This window comes from Pinus tabuliformis, chromosome X (genome assembly GCF_031772625.1).
Source record: "Pinus tabuliformis cultivar Carrire ecotype Pingquan chromosome X, CPIR1, whole genome shotgun sequence".
Lineage (NCBI taxonomy): Eukaryota > Viridiplantae > Streptophyta > Pinopsida > Pinales > Pinaceae > Pinus > Pinus tabuliformis.
The window spans coordinates 1,484,157,045-1,484,178,633 of record NC_142308.1 but is presented as its reverse complement, the minus strand read 5'-3'; the positions used below and the strand labels follow the sequence as shown (position 1 = coordinate 1,484,178,633).

The 21,589-nt window shown below is 39.6% G+C and overlaps 1 protein-coding gene across 2 annotated transcripts in view; it reads right to left on the bottom strand.

Moving 5' to 3' along the window:
- The window catches only part of LOC149145621 (LEC14B homolog), a 308,684-nt gene that overhangs the window by 135,760 nt on the left and 151,335 nt on the right, over positions 1-21,589 (bottom strand). For both annotated transcript variants that reach the window (XM_089453362.1, XM_089453363.1), the window contains exons 2-5: positions 1,608-2,154; positions 1,349-1,468; positions 628-705; positions 204-377 (exon numbers count right to left, since the gene is read on the bottom strand). In XM_089453362.1, coding sequence (XP_089309488.1) covers positions 204-377; positions 628-705; positions 1,349-1,468; positions 1,608-2,129 — 894 coding nt within the window. In that variant the 5' untranslated portion in view covers positions 2,130-2,154. The remainder of the gene's footprint in view (positions 1-203; positions 378-627; positions 706-1,348; positions 1,469-1,607; positions 2,155-21,589) is intronic.

Genomic DNA, 21,589 nt, shown 5'->3' with positions numbered 1-21,589 from the left:
AAAGAAATCACCAGTTAAAATACCAGAATTCAAATTAGGTTGATAACAATTGAATCAAGGAAGGAAAAAGAATCTCTTGAGATATAAACATAAACAGATCACAAAAATATAAGGTTCTTGGCAAAAGACATTATGGATATCTTGCATAAGAACAGTTTTGACAAAATTATGTGGATGTATCATCAAGAAAAAGTATACAACACCTCATGAGCTGGTATCTTTAAAGAACGCCTGTTTGTTTCTAGATCATAAACATATATAGATTTGTCATTGCTGCCGGCAACAAGTTCTCGTCCATCTGTTGAAAACTTAACGCAGAAAATTCCAAATGAGCAATGTTCTTCGTACATAGAGAAATCCAGCGCTTCATGAATTTCCTACAAAGATTCACCCAGTCAGACATATCCATAAGGTTCTATTACACTATGAATGTATCTATGATGTCAGTGCTTCAAATCACAATTAACTATGCATAAATTTCATGTAGGCATGAAATCCCTCTCCCTCCCCCTCCTCATCCCCATTCTCTCACTTGAACATAAAAGATAAAAGGTTTGAGCCATGTTCAGATGCTCCATTGACTCTTTACAACTATGCACGATGTGGGCAAGGAGGGAAGAGACATACTGTGACGTTTGCTAAGGATTCTCTGACACTGCTTCCAACATTCACAATGTGGACAATAGGAGTGATAGTAGCATACACCTGCAACAATGAGAACCACATTTTAAGAATAGTTCCATATATGATATATTGCTTTCACAGCCCTGCTATGACTAATTAAATTAATGAAATAAATACTAATTAGTAATTCAAAGCAAAGATTATATAATTCATCAATTACTATGCGGAAATATTAGAAAAATGTCAATAGTTCACCAATTATAAAATATCAATTTTAAAGCATTTGTGATATTTTAAGCTGCTTCTTGAATATCATGACTTAAAGACAAACCATTTAGCCATTCCAGGCACTTCAAAGTACATAACACTTGGTGATTCTATACACTTGATAATCTCTTTTAGAGGTAAAGACACCTCACAACTTCACTTGTCACATTTATTTTTATTATGATGTTTCAGCATGATGAATGCCATTACTCGCAGTGTACAATGAAATTGGACAATGTTAGTAGAGTTACTGACTCAAATCTATCTATGAAAATGAAGCCTCTAAATTTAAGGCATCTAACATTGCGTGCTGGGATATGTATAAATCATTGCATCATGTCAGCTAAAACAATACACAAGCAGTACATCACAACCACTGCAAACGTTTACGCTAAAATATCTGTTGGAAGGAACCTTCCGCCAATATACAAACTACATGTGTGTATGATGAACTCACAATGTAACGCTGATCAGGTGAAAGAGAAGTGTCAGTGATAGTCCAACGCAAGTTTCTAGCAAGCACATCCTTTTGAATTGTCCATCCATTCTCCACATTGTATATTCTTATCCGATGATCCTGTTTCCCAGGATGACAAAACAATCAACTGGATAAGATGTTCATAAAATTCTGCCTAGCACAAGAATCCTCATTTTCTTCTTTTTCTACAACAAAAAAAGCTCAGAACAAACAAACTAGATTCTCTGAGTTAAACTACCTGAAATCCTGTGACAAAAAGGGAGCCATCTGCTGAAAATTGTCCAATATATGCTCTACTGTCCATCGTATCCATTATATCTGGGCCATAAGATGGCAAATATCTACTTGCAACATGACAGCAATCAGCTACACTAAATTTCCCTCTCCCAGAAATATTGGCTTCTCTGCCTGCCAACATAGATAATGTTGAAACATAGCCATTCTGGCTCTTACCATTCATCCTGGACAGCATACCATTTGGTGCTGACCTCAGCTTTGTTATATGTTCAAGTTCCTGGTGAAGTTTGATGGGATCTTCAGAAGCATCATCCATATATTGGACTTCATCATTTCTGTTACTGTTATCATCTTTGTCAAAATGACGATTTTGAAACTGTGAGTTTCCCATTCTCTCCCTTTGTCCTGTGCTTGCAGTTCTGTTCTCTGTGCTTGGCAAAGCTTCTGAGCGCAGTGCAATCCTTCCAGAACGACGAATGGTTCTAAGTGTAAAGCTAGTATTTCGATTACCATGACCTACCATTTCTGATACAAGTAGTGAAATTTACCTAAAAAATGTGCAGAATAGAAAGGCACAAAGTAAAATATCAGAAAAAGAACTGCCAAAGCTTCAAATTACATTCACAGAAACATGTCACCTCTATTTTGATAATGACAGAATATAGGCAAGTTAAGGTTCAAAGGACACTTGTAGCACAGTTTCTACAAATAATATTCATGACCAAAACAAGAAAAAGTAGTTCAATCCTGACAAGCTACAGAAATAGACCTTGTTATCTAATACCCCCGAACACTCTTGACACCCAAACCAATAACTTCTAGCACAACAAGGCTCATTGGAAACTAGAAGCAATGGACCTATGTATATGAAAGGGAAAAAAATTCAAGTAAAAGAAGAGATATCAGCTGACCATGTCAGAAAAGAAATAATGTGAATCTGTAAAATAAAATACAAAAAAACTTGTAACAAGTCTATGTAAAATATCCGCAGCAAATGAGTTGTAGGAGTAAACTTGAATTGCAAGTCGGCAGTTACTCAGATTAAATTGACTAAAGCAGTCCATGAAAAATACGAAACGCATACTGAAACCTAAGGCACGGACCCATTCTTAAGATAAGTAATGTCCATTTTAGCTGGGTGTCCCATTTTGCCAAAAATACATTGAGATGTAATATTTACTTGGCCAAACATCGAGTGATTATTCGCCAACAACTTTGGTGGCTGACCTGTGATCTCAAAGGTTGTCTATTATGCCACCTTTCTTTCTTCGTATCCCCAAGTTATTCTGAAGGGCAGATGTTAGTGTAATGGTGTTTAATCAGAAATCTTGCTTTGTTGACACTTGTGACCTCTAGAAGCTGTTATGTGGTCTTGTTGGGTTATGCTAGTGCCCCCACAGTGCTAGTGGTGGCCTTTTTGATATTCTGGTCAGCAATTATGATGAGCCAACCAGCATAATCACCAACCCTCAACACTTTTATAGATATATAATATTATAAGGTGCCTCAACCTTTTTTATCATCAAGCATCAAGTACATCATGTAATCATATCGTACACATCAGCATACCATCATGGGTTATGGATTACATTTAATATTAATAGGGTATAGTTGCACCCATGCACATTCTATGTTTGGGTTTATCCGTCATAATTATTATGTGCAGTTTAATATTACTAACCTAAACTCTACTTACTCTCAAAGCAAGTGGGGCCTGTTACCCTTATGTCAACAGGGGTACATACATACATTCTTTGCACTTTGCATTATCACCATTGTAAGCCCAAGGTCACAAGTCAAGCCTTGTAAAAACCATATGAGTCTTTGTATATGGTGTCCTAGGCCTTGTGATGATCAGCCATGGCTGGTCCTTTTGGGTTACATCCCTAGTTCCTTTTGTCTTGGATAGGATTGCAGGACTTTGGATTGATTTCATTGGGAATCTTGGTTTGTCGGAGTCATGGTTATGTAGGGGCAATTACCAGTGTATGGGCCAATCCAACTCATGTCAGGGTGCAGCTATGTCATACTACATGTTTATACATGTCATTGAGTTCATATATTCCCTTGGCCTTGATGCAGTGTTCCTCAGACAATTGTCAATATGGCAATCTCACACATTCAGTAGTTCACATTTCCCAAGGCAGTTCATGTTTCTCGATGCTTGTGGTCCTAGAAGTGAAAAGGTCAACTTGGTCTCAAAATGCTCAAAATGAAGAGAAGGTGACATGCCACATTGAAATTTTTCCAAATAGTGACGATATTGTGCAGAAATAGGTGGTCAAAGTTGTCCAGTGGCACGTTGGGTTTCCGGTGATGTGATTGGTAGCACTGGACGGTCTTCTACATCGGCTTTGTGTCTTAGCATGTGGAAGACATTATTTGCCTCTACTAGTGATTTATGTCTTCTTTCCTAAGTCTACCTTAGGAAAAATGCAATAATTAAAGTAAATTAATTATTGTGGACTATTGGTTTATTTTCTAAGGATAAATAATTTAATTATTTAAGTGACTTAGAAATAATCTCAACCGTTGATCTCCAAGATGGTTCTAGAAGGGAGATTGGGGTTAAGGATTTGGACTCAATGAAGATTATAAGGGAGCCTAGCGAGGAGGTGAAGACACAACACGAAGAGCACAAGTTGTGTGAGCGAGTCATCATTCAGAGAAAGTGATTTTCTCTAAGTGCGAGTAGCTCAATGGACCAATACGCAAGGAAGGAGAAGTGCGAGTGAGTTTGTGCAAATCCAAGAGGACCGAGTAGGAGATTGCAAGGTCGTGTTGTCGGAGGGAGATTGTATTTATCTGGAGGAGGCCAAGTCGCTGGAGTGTTGGGTTTTTACCAGTGCGCATTAGTGGCAGCACGCAAATCAAGTTGCTAAGGGCGCAAATCGAGTTGTTGGAGGTCAACTTCTATAGGATGATTTCATTCGGAGGAAAATTTCCTTGAGGATGATTTACCTATGCTGAATTCATTCTAAGAGGATTGAGTTGCAGGTTCCAAATTTGTATTTTTCCTTTGTATCTTTGTTGGTCAAAAAACCCAAATTTTCCCATTAATGAAATGACGGAGAATTGTTATGGGTTAATTAATTTTGCAATGTGTGATTGATCTCTCTAGTTTATTTCCACTACATGATTTAAATTCTAGAATTTAAAAATAGCAAGATTTTAATTTTCGGTCATCCAATAATTATTTGGGTAAATAAATAATAAACTAGGGATAACTTAATTTTCTATGAGAAAATAAATCTAGCTAGTATTAGAAATTAACAATTTCCAAGTGGCAAAACAGGGGCAGATTTTAACATAATTTTGCATGCAGTAGGTCAAAAGTGCTCTACAAAATTAGAGTAACCAAACTTAGGTGGCAACTTCCCAGGATCTCTCTTCTATGCATAGTTTGTTTTTGTAGCATCGGATGTGTTCTAGCCACGAAATTTGGTGGAGAGGCTAGAATACATGATATCTCCAAAACCTAGAAATCGTTTCTAGAAATTCCACCTAGAGGTGGCTTAATTAGATTATTAACCTATTTTTTAATATTTCCTAAGTCTAAACTTAGGAAAATTGGTTAATTAATTCAAGGTAAGAATAGTCTAGAAACTCACACGGATCGACTTCAATATGATCCTAGCCCTTGATTAAGTTTTAATCTTAGTCATTGGTGCTCCATTTGAGGATTATAAGAAGGTGATGGGCAATTGGAGAGGACACCAGAGACACTTGGAGAATTCAATTTTCTAGTGTAGCGACAGTGAGGAGCAGAGACATTGAGGCTAGAGGAAGTTTTCCAGATCCAGCGAGTGCATTTGCAGAGAGACCGAGATTTCTCCAGGAGGTTGCGCAAAGGTAGCGTAGAGGCAGTGTAGAGCCTCAAGAAGGCAGTTCAATTTGTTGGGAAGGAAGACGTTTTCAGATCCAAAGATCGGGCAGGGTTCCAGAGTGCCGGAGAGACGTTTTCCTAGTCAACAACAGGCAGGATGACTAGACTAGCAGTCAATTTGGGCAGTAGTTGCAGCATGCAGTCTCAAGTTGACGCAGAGTCTACACAAGCCCAGTTGGACAACTTGCTTTTCAGAGGTAGTCCAGTGCCGGAATTGCCTGGAGTGAGGGTAATTTCCCTCTAGACATTTTTGCCAATATCTTCTTTGCAGGATAGCTAGATTTCAGCATCCAAATTATTGTACTCAGAATTTCTCACTGTTGCATACTAATAAAACCCTCAATGTTGCGCCGGTTTTCCCAAGTTGGGTATTTTCAAGGACTTCTGTCCAAAAATAATGGTGTCATTTTTATGTGTGTGTTCTCTAGATTTTCTCAGTTTCGAGCGCTATTTTTCTTTCGCAATATTTATTTATGAAAATCACAATGTGAATTATTTGGGATTTGTTGTAGCAAACTGCAAATAAATTAACAATTAGGAAAATAATTTCCAGTTGCTCTGATAGATGAAATTTTCACATGCATGATGATATAGCACATGTGGTCAAAGGAATGGCAACGCAAGGCTAGATCTAGCCAATGGGGCTAGTGGCAAGTGAAATCAAGGCAAAAATGGCAAACAAATGAGGTGAAATCAAGGCAAATTACTCAAGGGCATTGGAGGAAATGCAAAGGTGGCTAAGTTGACTTCTTACTAGCCATTATAGTCAAGGACAATAGCCGTTGGAGGTCAAAAATAGTTGTTGCAAGGTCAAGAGGTGAACATTGAAGATCAAAAGGACCATTTGGACATAAAAGTAGTTGTTGGAGAGTCAAACAACTATTCAATCAAGCAAATCAAACTTCAAGAGGACCAAGTTGAATTATGCAAGGACAAAGTCAAGCTTTCTAACTAGTCATTGGTGGAATGTTGAGCTTTTAGAGGCAATCGTTGGGCCATCTCTAATTATCTCTTTATCTTCTGGGTCAATGCAAAAGGAATGTTGGACTTCTAAAAGCCACATGAGCCAAATCGAACCCCTTTAAGTGGGAAAAAGAAAATGTAATGTAATATTTTATTAAATTTTCACTTAGTCTCCGACATATGGATAACAAGTAATATTATTTCCCTAGAGAGAGGCCCAACTAGCCATTAGCTAACCATTAAATAAAAATTATAAAAGGCTAGCCTCTCCTCAAGTTGAATCACTATTATGTTATAATTAAGAAATTTCATTTTTGCAAACAACTTTGTCTCTATCGTGTGGGTTGTTTCTTTCTATTTCATGTTAACTTCATTAATGTTGTAATCAGGCTATTAATGAAATAATTCATAACTAGTAAGGATTACACAAGTTTTAGAGGAACGATCCATTGAGGGGCTACATAGCCACACAGAGAGGGTGAATAGGGTACTAGTCATCTTCATTACTCTTGTGGGTGGAGCGAGTTGGAAACCGAGGTTGGACTAACCCTTATAGGGGATATTTTCAACTAGAAAAAAATCCTTCCATCACATGGTTGACCCAAAGATTGGATACGTCTCGCTAGAGGCTGCTCCTAGTTGGATCTGGAACATTGTGGGCAGTTTTAGACATATGTGGGGGCAAAACACTTTTCTTGAACCCAAGGCCACCTCACTGTCCAAAGTGTGTGGTCATTCACAACCTCGCAATATTTAAGGTAAAAAAGTTGTGGCCAAGGTAAGCCATTTCTCAACAACCAATCTCCTTAAAAAATCCAAAAAGCTTTCATTTTCCTGTTTTAGTTAGTTTACTTTACTAGCTTGTACTTTAAAAGTTATATTATACTTTGGTTAGTCACTCTTGGGATTGTAAGCAACAAATGAAGATCTAAACCAAGGGATCAATCTACTTGTATTTGAGATTCATCACACTCTTGCCTTCCAAGACAAGAAACTTGAAGCCCCATCTAGTCTGTTCTCTAACCTTAGAGTGCTTCCTGCCATGGTTGTCTTATGCTTAATCCTTCAAGCACTTTGTAGATCTGAAGTTGGGACATCAGGATCTGATAGATCTGCACTCAACAATTTTGCATCTGCTTTTCTCTTCAAAGCCCAAGCTTTGATACCATGTTCATTTCTGAAAACCAGTGCCTAGGTAAATATAACGGATCTAGATTTACATTATTGGAATTATTTAACAAAATAAAACAACAGAAAAATTTTGAAAAGCAAGGAAAAAAGCAAAATTTGCGCATGCATAATTTTTCTGCTCTTCAACATCATTTCATGGGTGTGAGTTGTTTTGCAATCGCGGATGTGTCTAGTAATGGTGGAAAGTATGGCCGAAGGCAGTCCACATTGAACACTAGGTGCAGGCCAAGGAATGGGGGAATGCTGAGCTCAAATGCATTGTCTCCCACAGCCTTGGTAATGGTGTAAGGACCATATCGGAGTGGTCTGAGTTTCCAATAGGCTCTGGTAAGGCGTTCCTTTTGCAAATGCAACCAGACTTTGTCGCCCACTTGAAACTTGTGTGGAACCCGATGTTGATCATGTCGTTGCTTGTACTTGGCATTTGATTTCTCTAGAATGTCATGGACCTGCTGGCGAATATGTTGGATGTGCTCAATGAAGTTGTTTGCCTTATCTGTTTCGAACTGGACATGAGCCGAATCTGCGTGAGTAGCTGCAATTGGCATGGCCACATCAATGGAACATAGTGGCTGGAATCCCAAGCCCACCTGAAAAGGGTTGTGGCCAGTCAAGTTGTGGAGAGCCCGATTGTAGCTGTGCTGAACATAGGGGAGGCTCTCGTCCCATGTGCGTAGATGCATTGAGTTGTACATGTGCAAAATGTGTACGATCATCCTGTTCACAACCTCTGTCTGGCCATCAGTTTGAGGATGGAAGGTTGTGGACTTAGTGAGTTTGGTGTCCAGCATCGACCAGAGACTAGACCAAAATGTACTGAGGAACCTGTTGTCCTAATTTGAGATGATAGACTGTGGGATCCCAAAGTGTACCCACACTCGTTCAAAGAAGAGTTTAGTAGTGGCTTCTACTGTGATATTCTTCTTGCAGGCCGCCATAATGGCCATCTTCAAGAACCTGTTGACGACCACAAAAACACAGTCATTTCCATGCTTAGTAGAAGGAAGGCTCGACATGTAATCCATGGAGATGGATTCCCAAGGTCGACTAGGGGTAGGCAGCGGGGTATAGAGGCCTTGCTTCTTGATGGTCGGTTTGGCAATGGCGCAGGCAGTGCATGATCTGATGTACTTCCCGACATCCTGTCGAAGATTCGGCCAATAGAAATACTTCTGCAGTACTACCACTGTTTTCTCGACCTCGAAATGCCCAGCAACCCAACTGTAGTGTGCTTCCCAAATCATCTTGGCATGCTCGCTTGAAGGAACACAAAGGTGACCCAGGTGGCATAACAGGGCATCCTGGAGGTGAAAATCTGGAACATGTTGACCCTCTAAGAGTATCTGGTATGTGTGGCCGAGTTCTGGGTCACTTTTGTAGAGAAGTGGCCAATCGGAAGTCTCGTGCCCACAAGAGTTGAGCACGGTGGTTAACGCCATGATCGGTGGTCGACTGAGGCAATCTGCAACATTATTGGTGTTGCCCTTCTTATACTTGATATTCAAATGGAATTGTTGTAGGTATGTGGACCACTTCTAATGATGATCATTCTGCAATTTCCCTTGGGTCTGTATGAACTGCAGGGGTCGATGGTTTGTGTGGATGACTGTTTCCTTCCCCAAAATGTAATGCTTCCATTGTCGGCAGGCCTACACAATGGAATACATCTCTTTGTCATAAGTGGGATACTTTCGGACTATGTCTGAAAGTGTCTCACTGTGATATGGCACTGGATGCTCATGTTGAGTAAGGACTACCCCAATAGCATAGTCAGAGGCATCTATCTCGACCTCAAATGGTTATTGCAAGTCTGGTAATGCGAGAATTGATGCCGAGCAGAGGCAATCTTTCAACTTTGTGAATGCCTTCTGTTGAAATTCGGACAAAAAGAATTTTGCTTTCGCTCCTCCCTTGGTGACTTGACTCAAGGGCCAAGTGATATGAGAAAATCCCAACACGAACCTATGGTAGAAGTTGGCAAGACCTAGAAAGTTGCGAAGCTCTGTCAAAGTTGTTGGAGATGGCCAATCCCGAATGACTTTGATTTTGGCTGGATACACATGCACCCCCCATTCATCAATAATGTATCCCAGATACTGAACCTGGGTTATGCCAAAAGTGCATTTCTCCAACTTGGCACATAGCTTGTGTTGCCGCAGTGTTTGGAGAACCTGTCGGATGTGGTGGAGGTGCTCTTCCCAACTCTAGTTGAAGATCAAGATGTCATCTAAGTATACCACTACAAATGAGTTGGTTAATAGGCGCAAGATGTCATCCATTAGCCTCATGAAGGTTGTAGGAGCATTCGTCAATCCGAAAGGCATAACCAACCATTCGAAGGCAGTCTTTCACACATCGAAGGGTTCGATTGGTACCTGGTGATATCCTGACTTCAAATCGATCTTGTTGAAATATTTTGCCCCTTTCAGTTGGCCCAGGAGGTCATCAATCAGTGGGATCAGGTACCTATTACGGACAATGATCTTGTTCAGCGCCCGATAGTCAATACAGAGTCTCCAAGTCCCATACTTCTTATGTACCAACACGATCGGGCTCCCACAAGGCGATGAACTCGGACGAATGTGACCTTTCTGCAACAGCTCCTAAATCTACCTCTTGATTTCATCGTTCTACAGCACGGAGCGCCGACAGATTGGTCCATTGGCCAACAGTGTGCTCGGGGTCAGATCAATGGAGTGCTTGACCTGACAGTCCAGAGGAACCCCTGCGGGGGAGGTGAAGATGTCCTCGTACTCCTCCATGACCTTGTCCATCTGTAGTTGTCGTGCGGAGGGGCCCTGTCTGGAGGTCGTGGCCACTGTCTTCTTCTTTCCTTAAGGGCGTATCATCAGGAAAACAAATTTCCCAGTTTTGGAAATGAGCTTACTGCATTGTTTTGCAGTAACCAAAGAGATGACAGTAGGTGGTGCTACCTCTGTTATCTTGTACAATTTATTTCCAAAAGTAACAATAACAGCACGGGACCTTGATTCATACACAGCATGTCGCTTCCACAAATATGGTTGTCCTAATAATACATCACAAACATCAAGGGAAGCAACGTCACACAATACCTCACCCATGAAGGGCTTGATGTTGTATGGAAGGCAACACTACTGGCTTACACAAAGATCTTGTCCTTGGTGAAGCCCCCGATGGTGTACGGTTGTGGATGTGTTGTGGTCGATAAGCCCAGCCGCTTCACGACCTCTGCCAAAATGAGGTTCTTTTGGCTCCCACTGTCGACAATGAACTATAGCGGGGATCCCTTTACCCACATTTAAGAGTGGAAGAGACGCTCCTCCTCCTCTAGATCTTCGGGTTCCTCCTTCTAGATCTTCATGGTGGCAACGGTGGCGTTGGGCTCCGCATTGATAATCTGCTTCCTTTTGTCATTCCCCTTGTCAAGTTCTGACGCAGAATCGGAACATGCATCTGATTCTGAAACCCTTAGCTCGGCCACTAGTGACTACTTGGCCCGACACTCACTTGTGTTGTGAATGGAGCTCTTATGGAACTCACACCGCTTTCTCATGTCCTTTTTCGGCTTCGCAATGTTGTTCTTTTCTTGCAGCTTTGGCGGGTTGTCTTGGGCCACCCCGCCTTGGCTTTGTCCTTTGTTCTGCGGTTTGGGGGCACCTTTCCCTTGCTTCGGATTCGCAGATCCAAAGTCTCGCTTCTTCTGTTTAAACTTTTGCTCGATCTTGACGGCATATCGGTATGTCGTGTCGAGCGAGGAGATGTTCAGGAATTCTATTTCTTCCTGGATGTACTTGTGCAGGCAGTCGTGGTATTTGAGTACCAAATGCTGCTCCGAATCCTTAATACCCAACTTTGTGCGAAGGGTATGGAAAATATTGGTAAACTCCGCCACGTCTTGGTCCCTTTCCTGTTGCAGCATGGTCCACTTTATGTATTGATCCTCATAGCTTCCAACAGGGTAGTACTGCTCCTTGATGGCAGTCTGGAATGAATCCCAAGTGGGTGCGGCTGAAAACAGTGAGGTCGTACTTTCATCCTTCTGCTCGCAGTAGGTTTCCCACCAGTCCTTGACGTGGGGGGCGGCTTTGAGAAGAACGAAAGTAATCTTTTCCCGGCCGGAAAAATTATGAACAGAAAAATACCCTTCTAGCATATTTAACCATTTATCTATGGCGTCTGCATCTATCCAACCCTCAAATATGGGAATGTCAAAGTTAAAAGGGTGTGGCGCTTCCAGAGTAGCTGCTGGAAGTAGATGTGTCGCCCCTGGGTAGCCGCTGAAGGATTTGGGCAAAGTTGTCCATCATCGCGTTCCTTTGTCGCTCGAGGGCCTCTTCGAGCAAGATTTTGATAGGATCTCCTGCCCCCTCGTCTTTCTTTTCATCCGCCATGGGAGGCCGTCAAGATTTGCAAGGCTGGTCTTGGAAAGGTTCGACCAATTCAAGCCCTAACTCCTTATATCCCGACCTCGTTGGGGACACGCAAGAAAAGACAGAGAAAGAGCAGACTGCTCTGATACCATTGATCCGGATTTAAACAGGAACGCAACAAATTACAGATATAACCATACATATAGAGATGCAGCAAAAATAATACTTCATTTCATTACTGTAAAATACTGAAATATGCTTAAAAACAGAAATGGAAATAAACTAGCTAGGGCGATGGTAGCTTATCTCTGAGAAGAGATGTGGCGGCTACATGCCTCTGAACTGTGTTACAATGAGGCTCGAAGGCCTATTTATTGTTGAGAAACAATGGAGAACCCTTAACATCCAAAAACCTAACCCTAGAAGATGAAACGCCAAATTGTAGGCCCCATTTGGGTAAATAGGTACATCAACTTCCCGGGGTCGTAACTTTGGCATACAATCTTCGTTTGACGCGCACAATATCTCGTTAAAAATATCTATCCGAGAACTACAACTTTGGGAAGAGCAACATCGGTCCATAGACGACCCACGTTGCTCCCAATTTTCCCAAAAAACGTCGTTTAGGGCCTCAAAACGGCTCCGGAAGTTTAGGACCCGAAAAACTGCTAAAAATAGTAACCTGTGCTACAATTAAGGAAACTGAAACGCTGAAAGAAACAATGGTGGGGGTCCAAGTGCACTTGGCGGGTGGCCACCAATATCCACCTGGAACAGCCTAACTAGGTGAATCTTTCCTCTCAACTATTTTGAAGCTAGTCCCTAATGTAGGTTGTGAGAGAGAAACCCAGGGGAAGATAGCAAAGGCTATATTAACAATACTTCCCCTAGAGTTTTAAGCACACGATGCCTCCAGTCTGCAGAGACTGTTGCTCTAACGATTGCAAGGTCACTGTGTTAACCAAAAAAGAGGGTCCAGGTTTCAGAATCGAACCTCCTTGGCTTGGATAGCGGGGTGGTGCCTCGAACCCTAGACTTGCCTCGCTAACAGGAACCCTTACAGTCTGTTTATAAATGTATGATTGAGTCCGGGGCTTCCACACTGGGGTCGCTGAGAAAGAGCCGCCCTTTCCTACTGCGGCTCCCTGCTGAGCCATAGGAAATGTATTAGATATACTACTTTCTATCTTTCATTTTCCCAGGGAAATGACATTATAGTTGTATTTTTCAGGACCTTCTCGGGTCTTTTCTCATATCAAAAAGGCCTCTCCTTCCTCCCTTTTGTTGGTGCCTCTTTATTGGCAATCCCCTATAGGATTGACTATTCTCTAGATTATATAGGTACACGTACAATCCTATTTGACAATGGTATATGTACAATCCTATTTCACAATGGGTTGTCCCCTTCACCTCGCCTAGCTTTTTTGGACCTGACCCTTGACCTTGAGCTGGTTTGGTACTCACCCTGCCTAGCTTGATGAAACACCCCTATACGGCTCAGCTTTACACAGCCGTATAAAGCTGGGTGAAAAAGGTGGTCCTAGAATCTTTCAACCAAGTTTATGCTTGGAGGTAAGTTAATTAATGCAAGGTTAATCCTAGAATGCAAATGCGAGATGAGAGATTACTTTTAAGTGAGATTGTTAAATGTTTTAAGTACTTAGAGACAAATTACGGTGATATTCAATTTAGAACGATGAAGTACTTAACAGTGTATAATGACAATCTTCAATTAAAGAGAGTGTTCAATGAACCAAATAGACAATGGTATCAAGAACAAGATAGACAATAGCTCATGAAATAACCATAAATATCCAATACTTCTTTCAACAATGCTAGAGTACAAATAATGACAATCTTTAAACGCAATTAGCAACTTCACAAGATTGCTTAGATTATAACAATGGAATGCTTAATGTGCCAATTAGAGACAAAAGAGCTAATCTCAAGATTACAATTATGATTGTCAATTAAGTGTTTTATGAGTGACTTGATTAGCAAGAATATAAACTTAGATGTGAAGCTCAATTGCAATAGATAATATTAGTATGCTTATTACCACAATATGCCCACAAGAAGTTCAATAGCACTATAGTTACTTTATCCAATATCCAATTTCAATGATAGCAATGATAAGTGAAAGTATTCTTTAAAACCAATGTCACAATGAAGTTAGCTACCAATGAGAGAAAAGAGCATTGATCTCAATATGATTTCTTAGAGCAATAAGTCGATCTTATCAATTTAATTAGCCTTTTAGAGCACTTATGTTCTTAATTGTATGAAATGTTTATGCAATATGCAAATGGAATGCAGAAGATGGCAGCCAATAGATAATGATTGCAGCGGTAAGGAAAACACCCAATTTCACTAAACAACACTCACTTAACATGCACAAGGATGCAAGGAACCAATGCCAAATGAAATTTGATGACTGTCATGAACTTTTGACACCACTGTAATGTTTATATCAGACCATATGCGGTATATATCAAACCTCTAATTCTTATGATAGTCTTCAAGAAATGACAAGATATGCAAATAAATGCAAGCCCAATGAGTTGTAGGTGATATTAGATGGCTGTAGTAAACATATCAGATTAAGAAAATTACCCAACATCCCTCCAAATTCACTTATATGCAATTAATTTAACCATAAGATCAATGTTCAATGCCTTGAGTGATTAATGAATGAATTTGGGCTTATTTTATGTGTGTTTATGCCCTGAATACACTGTTGTCATAAAATGCTTCAGAAATCAAAATGAAAACAGTGATAACAATGATGGTTAGAGGTCAAGCCAAGAGGCCTAATGGCCTTGTAGATGGCTAGCTTGGCTTTCAATGAACTTGACCACCAAGTTAGCTCCAAAATCGCTGCAAAACCAAATGTTAGAGATAAAATTCTAATGCAAACTAACTCTATGACTGAAGAATGACTGAATGAGGGCTAGAAGAGGAGGCTAGGGCTGGAAGAAGGCCAACAATGAGGCTTACAGGCCAAGGAAGGGCAGCAATGGGGGGAGGAGGCCTAATAGGCCTACAGCACAGAAGGAAAAGCAGTGTTGTTAAAATCGCGATAAAATCGCGATTTTATTGGAAAATCGCGATTTTTTCCTCTGCCCGATCAAATCGCGATTTTTATTCGTAAAAATCGCCACTTTTTTTTATACCGATTTTTATCGAAAAAATCGCGATTTTTTCAAAACATCGCGATTTTTTCGAAAAAATCGCGATTTTTAAGAAAAAAATCGTAGGGGCTTGGGACAGCATAGTTTTATAACTTTTTTTGGGTTTTTTCATGCAATTTTTTTGAAAGAAACAAATAATTTTTGAGTGGGGCAACTTAATGATCAAGTCTATGCCCTAGTATGGATATGCTATTCATGGTAATGTTAAATTCTTAAAGTAAAAGTGACATTCTCCTTAATCTTCATTTTCATCCTTTTACTTAAATTTTTAACATTACCATGAAATGACTCAGGATGTTTGAGAGTGGTTCCAGCCTCATTGGATTTCATATGGAGAAAGTAGAATTTTAGATTTCATTTAAAATCCAGCAGACTTATCAGTTTTTCAGGATTTTAGGATTGGGAGATTGTAATGTTTCGAGGTGACACCATCCGCCCAGCCTACCCCTGCCACCAGTAGAGGACGTGGTCTACCTCCTATAGCTCCTACTTCTAGTTCTTCAGCTTCTAGAGCACGTCAGACTCCACTGCCATTTCCACCAGCACAGGCACCAGCGTCTACATCTAGAGGGAAAGAGAAAGCTGTGCCATTTTCTCGCAAGAGGGGCAGAGGAAATCAATAGGATTAGACTTTCATTTTATTGTATATGACATTATGACATGATGAGATACATTATCATATTTTTTGTTGATATTTTGAGGCTGAGTTGGACTTGGGACTCAGGACTTACTATTCAGGACATGATTCAATGTTATGTGTGATTTTAGCGCTAGAAATGATATTAAACATCTTATATATTAGTTTTTTTATCATATTTATGTGTCAATGTATTTATTTTATGTTGTAGATGGTTTAGATATTAAAAAAATTGAAAAAAAAATGAAAAAAAATGAATATTTTTGTGCCAAACGATTTTTTCCCGCTTTTTTCCGATTTTTTCCCGATTTTAACGATTTTTTCCGCTTTTTTCCCGGCGCCGATTAAATCCCGATCGCGATGTGTGCAACACTGAGGAAAAGCCTCCTAGAGGCTGCAGAAAGGCCTTAAAGGCTTGCAGCTAGGGGACAGAGTGCTAAGGAGGAGGGTCGGGGGGTATGAGGCTCCTCTAGGGCCACGGCAAGGCCTTAAAGGCCTACAGCTAGGAGAAGAGGCGGAGGCAGCTAGGAGAAGAGGCCTCCTTAAGGCCTGCGGCTAGGGATGAGACCCTAAAAAGGGTTGTCGACGACTAGAGGAAGGCCCACAAGGGCATGGGAAAAGGAAATAGGCCTACGGCCTATGGAAAAAAGGGCTCACGGCTAGGGAAAAAGAGGTCGTGGGTAACCTGAAGAGGGAAAGGAAGGCCACAGCAAGGCTAAAAGAAGGGACGGCTAGGCCTTTAGAGGCCTTAAAAAATTTCTGGAACCCCTACAAGTACAAACACAAAAATATCCACAAAATGCTAAAATTTGCTTCCTTGAGGGCCACCGTCTTCCTTTTCTGGTTGGACGTTGAGCTTGGATGAGAATGGGAGGTTAGATCTTGCCTTCCTGGGCCTAGATCTGTCTCAAAACCCCAATGTTTTCCATGAGAGCTTGAAAATTCACCTATACAAATGAATGAAAGAATTCCAAATCCCAAATATACACCAAATTTTCAAAACCCCAAAAGCCCCAAATGCTACAACATAAATCAAAGGTTTGAAAATAAATTACAAATGTACAATATTTACAAAATAAATTTTTTAGCTCTCATTAGAAAATTAAATATTTTTAGCCCAAGATCAAATAAAAAAAAAAATTGCAATAAAATTATGGATGAATAATTTCAAAAGATAGACCAGCCAAAACCCTTCTGCAAAATAATTAACCACAATGAAAGCTTAGAGCCCAGACAAGGTCGGCTCTTCCCCACAGTATATGAACTTGGAGCCCTGGGGCTAGCGTACCTGTAAATCTCTAGAGAATTCTCAAGATAAACTGTCAATTCATATAGTGAATCAGAGCACCTAAGATAACTCGTACCAATAAAATGTATCACCGACAAATGAAATAACAGTCAAAAAATATTCAGCACAATATATAGGACAAACACATATCTAGCACATACCACAGATCAGCAAATAGAAGAACACCATGAACTGAACCCCAAAGTCTTTCTATTATGATAAAAAATGTTCCCAACGAAGCAATAGCTCAATACCAGCATTACAAAATTACCACATCCAAAAATTGGAATTAGAAGCTATATGGCGTCCTTATATAGAGAAACCCCTCCAAGTGGAAAATAACGGCTAGTTGGTTTGATCATCGTCAAAATAATCTCAACTATCGAAAATCACTGGATCATCTTTTAATCTCCACCATTGAATTTTTTATTTTTGAGGAAAAATTTGAATCTCTTTTAAAAACCATTTTTTATTAATACGAAAATTAATATTTTCAATTAACTTTCTCAAAAACTTGACCTTGACTTAACCACCAAGGTCAAAGGGCTCAAATTTTCTTAAAATTTCCATTTTTTTTCCCTTAATGAAGAACCTCCAAAAGTTGACTTCATTTTGACCCACGATTTTTTTATTATTTTCCACTTGGAGAGATTAATTTCTCTATAATTATTTTTGACTCAAAATTAATTAGTTTCATGACTTAGGATTTTTATTTAATTCAGCAAGAAAAAATAATTGATTGACTTTGAGGGGATTAATAATTTTTCCACCCTCAAATATTTTAGCCATGGTGTTTAACTGCGAGGGACCATGCACTAAAATATTTTTACATCAAAATAATTACAATATCAACCTTTAGAAGGGGAAAACACTTTTAGACATAGACCCTCAATAATTTACCTAATTCTGCGACACAACATAATCTAGTATAAAACCAAGTGCTCTTATAATAAAACAATTTAGCCATGGTTTCTGATTGCAAGGGACCATGCAGTAGAATTATTCCTAAACATACTTTTACAATAGACTCGATAACCACGAGGACTCGCCCAAGAACTTGTCAATGAATTCCACCCTAGCTTTGGGGTTATAGTTGGAAGAAAAACTTTTTCGATTAGGTGTGTTTATAAACACGCACAATTCGAAGAGGTTAAAAAACTTCCTAGGATGAAACCCTTTACCAATATCAAAGTCTTACCTAGACGTTGTTACATAATTAAATGGTCATACTAGCATCATTTACAATAGACCTTTAGAAATTGGGTTTACAATGATAACTTCATGCTGGCAGATGACTTTGATCTCTAAAATTTTTTCTCCACTTGCTTGTACATTGCTTTCTCAAACTATTGACAAAATTGTGGATAACGGGAAACATGAAGGTTAACAAATGAGACTGCTATGTTGTGAGAGTTGTAATGTGCAATACTCCACCAAGGCCAAGGTCACCTACAAACTCTATAGAAACGAAACCATGTAGAATGACATAGGTGCACCTTGATGCAAGCTGGACTGGTCGATACACCAGTGATCACCCCTACAAACACAAGGCTCCCATAGAACCATGAGTCCTCATAAAAAACCTCCCAAGGTTGTCCAATTCGGTTAGAGACAAAATCACCGAGATGAAGCTCTCAGGGGACGAGGCATAGCCCGACCAATCATAATGAATACAAACTCAAGAGACAAGACAAGAAGTCTGGGATACCTAGTACATGGCCTCACATGCCTTTTTACAATATGCTTTGACATGTGACCTCGAGCTTATAATGGTGGTAAATAATCTACTTGGAAAAATATATGTACCCCCTGTTATCGCTCAGATTGTACAGGCACAGTGCAACAACAACTTAGGGTCAAGATTGTCACTCTGATCCTCGCCCACTCTGTTCTAGTTGTCTCCCAACAGCAAGCTATGGGGGGGAGTCCCTATGAAAGATGGAAGTGAAAGACAAGTTGGCAACCAACGAGTCCAGGTGACATGATTGAATGGCCTAGCCACTTGGTTGATTTAGCAAGATTTATAAATTATATTAGATTTAAATGTGAGACCAATGCCTTATGGAGTCAATTTCTTGTTTTATATCGATTAAAGACCAAGTAAATGGATGAACAACCGCTACTTGAATGCTTAACTATCCTATATGCTATGCAAATCCTATGACTTAGGTGTGATGCAAGGATCTTGGTTACTTTTAATTAAATGCCTATTCTTGGTGTGTCCTTCCTCCTAACTATTTTGAAGCTAATCTCTAGAGTAGGTTGAGAGAAAGAGGACAAGGGGAAGCAAGCAAAGGCTTGATTAACGATACCTCCCCTCATATACTAACCACATGGTGACTCCGGCACTGTAGAGACTGTAGCTCTGATGATTGCAAGGTCACTGGTTAACCACTAAAGCGGTGTTAGGCTTCTCAAGCTAGGTGAGAAAGGTGGTCCTATTTTCTATCAACCAAGCTTATGCTTGAGGTAATTTATTAAATGCAAGACTATCTTAGAATGACATGCAAGTTGAATGATTGATTCTTAAGGTGAGATTACTTAAATGTTTCCTTAAGTACTTAGTTATGATTTACTTCAAGTTAAGATATCAAGTACTTACAATGCTTATAAAAGGTAATCTCAACCACAAGACAAGTGTTAAATTCAAAAGTGCCAACAAGAAATAAAAAATGCCCACGATACAATTGTTCAATAATCACGAGATGTGTGCTCTAAAAGAAAGATTGCCAATATGCCAAAGATTCTCCATAATCATATACCAATGATGGAAAAAGAGAACAAGGTCACTTATCTACCTAGAATAATTATTCAATGATTCCTTTTATAAGATTAGCAATGTTCTTAGACAACTAGAAGCCCAAAAAAATAATGTCAATGATTTAAAACAAGATATTCAACAAATCCTCTTATTGTCAATGTAAAGTTATCATTCACAAATTAATGATGACAATAATGAAAGCAATATTTTGCAAAGCTCTTATGCCAGTAATAACAATTAAAACAGTTAGATCTCAAAGACAAGTGATGTAACCATTCATGAAACAAGGTACAACTTGAGATTTAAAGTGCTTTTAGAGAGTGAGCCTATTAGATGTGAACTTAAAAAAACTTTAGTCAACTCGCAACAACAAATGTATTAGTGCACTTGAAACAATTAGAAACAAATGGCAATTTTACTTAAAGATTTAATGTTACCAATGCTAGCTATCCTCAATATAGTTTAAGGAATTTTAATGAGTCACAATTAGAGCCTTATGACAACAGTGAGTATATCAATATCAAACGTCAAAATTTGTTACACCTTGAGTTAGATTAGAATGTCTTAAGTGAAGATGCAAACTAGTAAATTGGTGTCTATATCATTGTTTATATCATACTTTAATGATCTTATGACAATCAATAGTAGATCATTGAAAAACACCAATTGTGCATTACCCAATTCACAAAATGACTAGTAAATTGATGCAATGAATTCCTTAATATATTTAGGCAATTTGTATGTGTGTTTAAGGCATTCAAATTTAATTTTTACCACCGTTATGAATTAAATCTCTTACTGAAGCAAAATAGTCTAGGCCTAGAAGAAACTTGCCCAATTGCCCAAAATTTACTCTAGCGACTGGAACACATACAACACCAAATATTATGCCCAACGCCTTTGCAAAACACACAATACTCAGTCCAGAAATTGATAAATCACCCACAGAGGCAAAGGGGGCAAATGAGGGAAGGGAAGAGGGCTAGAAGGCCAAAAATGAGCCAAGGAAAGGCTGCGGCTAAGGGAAAGGAGGCCTTTTAGGCCTGTTGAGAGGAGAAGGACCCCATAAAGGGGCTGTCGTGAAGGGAGAAATCCCTTGATTGGGCCCGTGGTAGAGAGCAAAAGGCCTATTTAGGCCCAATGTCACATGGTTCGAGTTCAAGTTCGGGTTCGGCAATGATTAGGTTCAGTTTGAGTTCGAATTTTTTTATGAGGTTTGATTGAGGTTTGCCATTATATATACATAATGAATTATAGGATAAAATAGTAGGAAATCAACATCAATAAACATCAAAAATGCTATTACGAACATGGAAACTACATGGATAAATTACAAGCTTGAGTTGTGACATGAAGTTATGAATTTTGATCTATGGGCTTGGTCAATGGCTATGAGATTCAATGAGGTTCACCGAGCCTCAAAAAAATTTTAAGATTCACCAAAATTTGAACCTCAAGGTTAAATTTCGACGAACCTTGTGACATAGTTTAGGCATGCGGCTTCAAGGAGGAGCTCTCAAAGGGTCGCAGCAAGGGAGAGGAGGGTTGCCAAAGGCAGCGAAGGGAATAGGAGGTCAACTGAGGAGGAATGAGGGATAAGGAGGTTGAGTGGAGGGGAGAATGAGGGCCAACGAGGAGGAAAGAAGGAGGTCAAGGCATGGAAAGGGTGTCAAGGAGAAGGGAAGGCCTGCTATAGGCCTAGGAGAGGACAGAG